The 7,126-nt window shown below is 45.7% G+C and overlaps 1 protein-coding gene across 1 annotated transcript in view; it reads left to right on the forward strand.

The window, feature by feature from the left end:
* Positions 1-7,126, forward strand: part of RHOA (ras homolog family member A) — an 84,182-nt gene that overhangs the window by 64,948 nt on the left and 12,108 nt on the right. Inside the window, exon 4 of the mRNA XM_006028255.3 lies at positions 1,129-1,259. Within this exon, the coding sequence (XP_006028317.1) occupies positions 1,129-1,259 (131 nt within the window). The remainder of the gene's footprint in view (positions 1-1,128; positions 1,260-7,126) is intronic.

Consider the following 7,126-nt stretch of genomic DNA (forward strand, 5'->3'; position numbering starts at 1 on the left):
ACATCAGAGGGCTATTTTAAGCAATGGAGGTATGAGAACTTCTGCAAGAAAAATCTGCAAAATCCTGTGTAATGAGAAGTGTCAACTATCTAAATAGGTAGGAATAATAATTAGTTCTACTTACAATAATGCACAGACTAGAGGAGGCAGGTCAGATGCATCTCTTCTCACTGCTCCTAGCTCATGAGTAATAGCACACCCAGTGAAATAGTGGAAAATTCCAAATGGGTTAAAGGAAAATACTTTTTCATACATCTGTAGTTTATTTGTGGAACTAGATGTGACAAAATGTTGCTGAGGCTAAGAATTTAGGGATATGCAAAGAGTACATTTCTACAGATAGCAGAGATGTCTAGGTATAACTAAAGCTAATGAAAGAAAAGGTTTTGAAAGAAATGTTACCCCTTTCACTTTGTGGCTTGAGCCAGCCTTTAACTTTTGGGGTTAGGGAAATGTTTCTCTTGGGACAAAGTATCCCATAACTGTCTACTTTTGGGGTTTCATATACTGTTCTTCATAGTATCTGACAGTGACCACTTCTAGGGACAAAATACTGGGGTACGTGGACTGTGGACTTATCCATATTCAGCCTTTGTTTTACTGAAGTCCACATTGTCTGGGGTAGCATAGATGCACTGGAGAAGGGAAATTCGTCTCTTCCAAGCCCTTCAGATGACAACCAGTATGGTCTGCTGTATGGTGGTAAAGTTGGGGATTTTCCTTGCTCTTTTTTAGTTGCTGTGCTTATTCCTTTGAAAGTCTTAGTAGTGATCACATTTATGCTTTCAATCCCTGTAAAAAGGATTTCAGAGATTTATTATCTCCATATGCTGGTGGTCAGAAGTAAACCCATTCTCAGTATTAAGGGATGGGGAGAAGCCCAAGTAGTAAGAAATAAATCAGTAATTAGCTATTTTAGGCATCTTTGAACATTTAAAACCACCAAACACAGGACTCTCATTTTGCTAATGCCAGAATGAGCCCATGGGCAGATTAGGAGCATTCCCCAATGCAAGAAAAAGAGATTATTAGAGTACAGCAGGATAAAACTAAGGCAGCAGAGGTGATATTGAAAAGAAAATTGCCCTAAACATATGAATATGCATGGTTCTGTTTATACTTTTTCAGAAAACATTCCAGAGAAGTGGACTCCTGAGGTGAAACATTTCTGTCCCAATGTACCTATCATTCTGGTAGGAAACAAGAAGGACTTGAGGAATGATGAGCACACAAGACGGGAGCTGGCCAAAATGAAGCAGGCAAGTTCTGTTCTCCTAGTTTTAGGATGTGACAGATTTTGTTGTTTGTACTAGACTGCTTTCCAGGGACATCACCTCCTTCAATACTGAACCAGTATTGTTTTGTCTTCAATTTTTTTTTTATGCAGTATCATCTTGCTGTGTGATAGATCTTTTTATCTGCCTCTCTTCTGCATGCTTTTACATCTTGCTAAGTTGACTTGTAGCAGAACACATTGATGTTTGAGGGTGAACAGAAAATAGCGTTAATTTGAAGTGTTTCAAATCCTGCTCCAGTTGAAAGAGCTTCAGATTTGGAGTGTTTTAATGTTGTTCATATGTACAAACTTCTCCCATCTGAAGCACCTCAAAATGAGCCTGAGGCCATGCTGTGGCAGAACTCTGCAGCGAGGGGTTGGAGGGTAGAGATCTCAGCATGCCTTTCAGGCATGAGTCTGTAGAGGCTTCTAAAGTTTGCCAAGTACAAAAAGGAGAGCTGACTAGCTGTCTACTACCGTACTACCATTTGTGCTGGATGGCTGCTGCCTCTGAGAGCCTGGTTAATTTTGGCTTGGAAAGGCTGATCACTTGCACCAAGAGGTGCTTTTTGTCCTCTTCTAGCTTAAGGTGCCAGAAGATAGATAGTGATGTGGCACTGTGACTGAAGCCCTGAGATTGTGCTTCACCTGTGGCAAGTTAGGGTGTTCTTGGTGTTTTGAGGTGCTGTGCTTGGTTTGCATGAACAACGCTCTTGTATATTTTAAGAAAAAGCCAGACAAAGACTTGTTTAGGCTGATTTGGACAGCGGATGAGCCTGTCTTGAACAGGGGATTGGACCTCTTGTTGAGGTCCTTTCAGCCTTGTTTTTGTATGATTCTATGAAAGTTGCTTCATTAAGGTGTGTGCTATCTGGTATGCACCAATGCCAACATGCCCAAAGACAACAGCATGCAGAACACCATGGTGGATGGCCTAAGCCAATGAAATGAGCATCAGTTGGTGGGAATGAATAGTCCAAGAGACCTGGAATGAAAAGTAGAACTTTGGATGAGCTGAGCCCCCTTCCAGGGGATCTGTACCAAGCTGGCCCTATCACCTCAGCAGCAAGTTAGCTGCCTGAGGGCATCCATCACTGTGAAGAAGCACGTGGCATAGGCAGGTCTATAATGGAATCACCTATACAGGAGTTATTCTGTACCATCCAAAGGTTGCTGGTACTATGGTTTCTTTGCATCGCAAACCTGCAAGAGGGCATTGCTAGATATGCCTGCATGGGCTTTCCCAACCGCAGCAGGGCTGTTGATGGCACCCACATCATCCGGTGTTCCACCCAGCTATGAATATATTAACTGCAAAGGGTTCTCCATCATGCTGCAGGGAGTTATAGACCACTAGAGACTGTTTGTACACATTATTGGCAGCTGGTTGGGTAAGGGCCACAATGCTAGTGTCTATAGAAACTCCACCAAACCCCATCTGGTGTCCCTGATGACCCAGAGAAAGTTTATCTCAAGACATTCCCAAATGGTTCTGTCAGGTACACAGTAGCTCTGTTCAGGGCCTCCGACAGAGGCCATAACCATTTTGAGACTCTTAGCCAGGGCTTTGGTCAGGTTTTTAGTTAGTACACAGGAGCAATACTAGGCACCAGTTCTTAATGTGAGCAAGACTCCCTTTCTTGGGCAACAGTATGAGGATTGCATGCCAGCGCCTGACCTATAGTATTTCATTTTTGCTGACAGGATCACCCTTGAGGATCTCCTGAAAGGTGTGGGAGCTCTGGGCTGAGAGGTAGAGAGGGAATTGAGTGACTGTTCTCATCTCCATCATTCCACTTGCTAGTCAGGGACCCAGTATACCTGGTTTTCCTATGGCTCATGAAGCCTTATATGGGGTATTTGGAGGCCAGGAAGGAACTGTTCAATAACTGGCTGAGAAGCTGCTACCTGACCACTGAATAAACCTTTAGGTACCTCAAAGCATGGTGGAGGGCACTGAGGGGGCACATGAGTGCCACTGAGTGCTCTCTGCATCCTAGATAACATGTGCAAGGCAAAAAGGGAAGGCTTTTAAGAGGCTGAGGGAGAGAAAGGTTGGGACCTTGAGGACCACTACACAAGTGGAGGCCAAGCCCCTGTGGTACAGCAGCTGTAAAGGAGTTCTCATTAGAGACACCCTGGCAAACCATTTTCAGAAGATCTGGAACACTGAGCAGGATTGGGACATGACTGAGTAAGGAACGAGCAAGACACAGGGCATAGTGGTTTCTTTGTAAAGCAACAGAACCTTTTATTAAACAGGGCAAATGGTCAAAATCCTCAATGCTTTCTGAAGTAAACTCAGAAAAAGTGCTTTACAAATCAGGGTGTGGGGAAGGGAGAAACTGGAAGTGCTATGCCCCTAGCGGTTTGGGAAGAGGAAAGGATAGCACATGAGCGAACTGTGGCCTGTCAGAACTGAGGTGACTGAAAGAGGCAGGAGTGGGAGGAGGTCCTTTGGATGTGGTGTGACATGGGATCGTGCCTCCACACTGACCCAATAGGTTGAAGGAGTTTGATCCCACATTCTTGACCCATTGCCAGGTAAAAAATGGTCCAGAATTTGTGAGGTGAAGGTAAGCTGCTCTAGATCCCAGGTACCTGACTTTTCCATGAAAATCAGAGTCATGGTACTTGAGCCCAAGTGGGAATTAGGACCTAGAACCAAGACGGGAAAGGGGAGCAGTACAAACCTGGAATAGGTATAGGCAAACCATATCTGGGTTGTGATTGGGAATGTACCCATGCCTGCTTACCAGGGTCCTGGTTTTGGGCTCGCTGTGAGGACAGAGGGAAGTTCTGAACATGAAAGCTTGGGGAGTAGAAAACAGCATCATAGAATCATAGAAAGTTAGGGTTGGAAGGGACCTCTGGAGGTCATCTAGTCCAACCCCTTGCTCAAAGCAGGACCACCCCCAACTAGATCATCCCAGCAAAAGCTTCATCTAATGGGGTCTTAAAAACCTCCAAGGATGGTGATTCCAAAAGCTTTGTCTAACTGAGTTTTGAAACCCCCCAAGGATGGAATTTCCACCACCTCTCTGGGTAACCTGGTCCAGTGTTTTACTACCTTCTTAGTGAGAAAATTCTTCCTAATATCTAAACTAAACTTCCCTTGCTGCAACTTCAGACCATTGCTCCTTGTTTTCTCATCTGCCATCAGTGAGAACAGCCTAGGCTGCTATTAAATCCCCCCTCAGTCTTCTCTTCTCTAGACTAAATAAGCCCAATTCCCTCAGCATTTCTTTGTAAGTCATGTCTCCCAGGCCCTTCACCATTTTTGTTGCCCTCTGCTACACTGTCTCCAATTTGTCCACATCCTTTCTATAGTGAGGTGCCCAAAACTGAACCCAGTACTCCAGATGTGGCCTCACCAGTGCTGAACAGAGAGGAATAATCACTTCCCTTGACCTACTGGCAGCACACCTACCAATGCAGCCCAGTATGCCATTAGCCTTCTAGCAACAGAGGCACACTGTTGGCCCATATTCAGCTTATTGTCCATTGTAACCCCCAGGTCCTTTTCTACAGAGCTGCTGCCCAGCTAGTCAGCCTCCAGCCTGTACTGGTACATGGGATTGTTCCATCCTAAGTGCAGGACTTTGTACTTGTCCTTGTTGAACCTCATGACATTTCTTTTGGCCCAAACCTCCAATTTGTCTTGGTCACTCTGAATCCTAGCCCTACCCTCCAGCATATCTTCTACTCCCACTGGCTTGGTGTCATCTGGAAGCTTGCTGAAGGTGCACTCTATGCTATCTTTCAGGTCATTGATGAAGACATTGAACAAAACTGGCCCTAGGACTGACCCTTGAGGGACTCCACTTGATGCCAGCTGCCAACTAGACATCAAGCCATTGATTACTACTTCTCTGAGCTCGATGCATCAGTCAGTTTTCTATCTACCTTATAGTCCATCCTGCCCATGCTTCCTTATCTTGCATGCGAGAATGCTGTGGGAGACCGTATAAAAAGCCCTGCTAAACTCATGATACACCACATCCACTGGTCTCCTTGCGTCCACAGAGCCAGTCACCTCGTCATGAAAGGCAGTCAGGTTGGTCAGGCATGACCTGCCCCTGATGAATTCATACTGACTGTTCCTAATCACTGTTTTTTCCTCCAAGTGCTTAGAAATGGATTTCTTTGAGCATCTGCTCCATGATTTTTCTAGGGACTGAGGTAAGGCTAACTGGTCTGTAGTTCCCTGGATCCTCCTTCTTCCCTTTCTTAAACATAGACACTGTTTGCCATTTTCCAATCATCCAGGTCCGCTCCTGATCACCATGAGTTTTTAAAGATGATGGCCAGTGGCTCTGCAATCACATCAGCCAACACCCTCAGCACCCTTAGTTGCATCCCATCTGGCCCCATGGACTTGTACACATCCAGCTTTTCTAAGTAGTCCAACCTGTTCTTTCAGCACTGAGGGCTGCTCGCCTTCTACCCAAACCGTGCTGCCTGGTGCAGTAGTCTGGGAGCTGACCTTGCCTGTGAAGGTGGAGGCAAAAAAAGGCATTGAGCACTTCAGCCTTTTCTGCATCCTTGATCACAAGGTTGCCTCCCCCATTCAGTAAGGGACTTGCACTTTCCCAGATCCTCCTCTTGCTACCAACATATCTGTAGATACCCTTCTTGTTACCGTTCACATCCCTTGCCAGCTGCAACTCCAATTGCACTTTGGCCTTCCCGATTTTCATCCCTGCATGCCTGAGCTGTGCTCTTATATTCTTCCCTAGTTACTTGTCCTAGTTTCTACTTCTTATAAGCTTCCTTTTTGTGATTCAATTTACTGAAGAATTCTCTGATAAGCCAAGCTGGTCTTCTGCCATACTTGCTTGTTTTCCTATACATTGGGGTGGTTTGTTCCTGCGCTCTCAGTAAGGCGTTTTTGAAGTACAACCAGCTCTCCTGCACTCCTCTCCCCCTCAGTCTGGCTTCCCAGGGGATCCTGCCCATGAGTTCCCTGAGTGAGTCAGAGTCTGATTTTCTGAAGTCCAGGGTCCTTACTCTACTGCTCTCCATCCTTCTTTTCCTCAGGATCCTGAACTCATTCATCTCATAGTTACTACTACCCAAGTTGTCATCCACTACTACATTCACCACCAGTTCTTTCCTCTTTGAGCAGCAGGTCAAGAAGAGCATGGCCCCTAGTTGGCTGCTCCAGCACTTGCACCAGGAAATTTTTCTCAATACTCTCCAAAAACTTCCTGGTTTGTCTGCGCAATTGCCCTCCCAGCAGATATCAAGGTGACTGAAGTCCTCCATGAGAACCAGGGTCAGTGATTGGGAAACTTATGCTAGCTGTTTGAAGAAAGCTTCATCCACCACTTGTTCCTGGTCTGGTGGTCTGTAGCAGACCCCCACCATGACATCACCGTTGTTGCTCTCCACTCTGATCCTAACCCAGAGACTTTCAACAGGCCTCTCTCCAGTTCCATACTGGAGCTTTGAGCAATCATATGTCTCTTTTACATAAAGTGCAACTCCTCCTCCTCTTCTCTCCTGCTGATCCTTCCTGAACAGTTTATACCCATCCAGTACAGTCCTCCAGTCATGTGAGCTATCCCACCAAGTCTCTGTTATTCCAGTCACATCATAGTTTCATGGTTGTGCAAGGATTTCCAGTTTTTCCTGCTTGTTTCCCAGGCTCTATGCATTTGTGTACAGGCACCTGAGGTAACTAGTTGATTACCCTGATTTCTCAGGAAGTATGAGAGCACCTCCCCTGTTGCCCCCTCCTACTTGCTCTTCTTCCAGGTCTCCCGATTCCCCACCTAGCTCAAGGCTTTGGTCTTCATCCCCTCAGCGAACCTAGTTTAAACTAGGTTAGTGAGGCTGTCTGCAAAG

The sequence above is a fragment of the Alligator sinensis genome, unplaced genomic scaffold, assembly GCF_000455745.1.
Source record: "Alligator sinensis unplaced genomic scaffold, ASM45574v1 scaffold487_1, whole genome shotgun sequence".
Lineage (NCBI taxonomy): Eukaryota > Metazoa > Chordata > Crocodylia > Alligatoridae > Alligator > Alligator sinensis.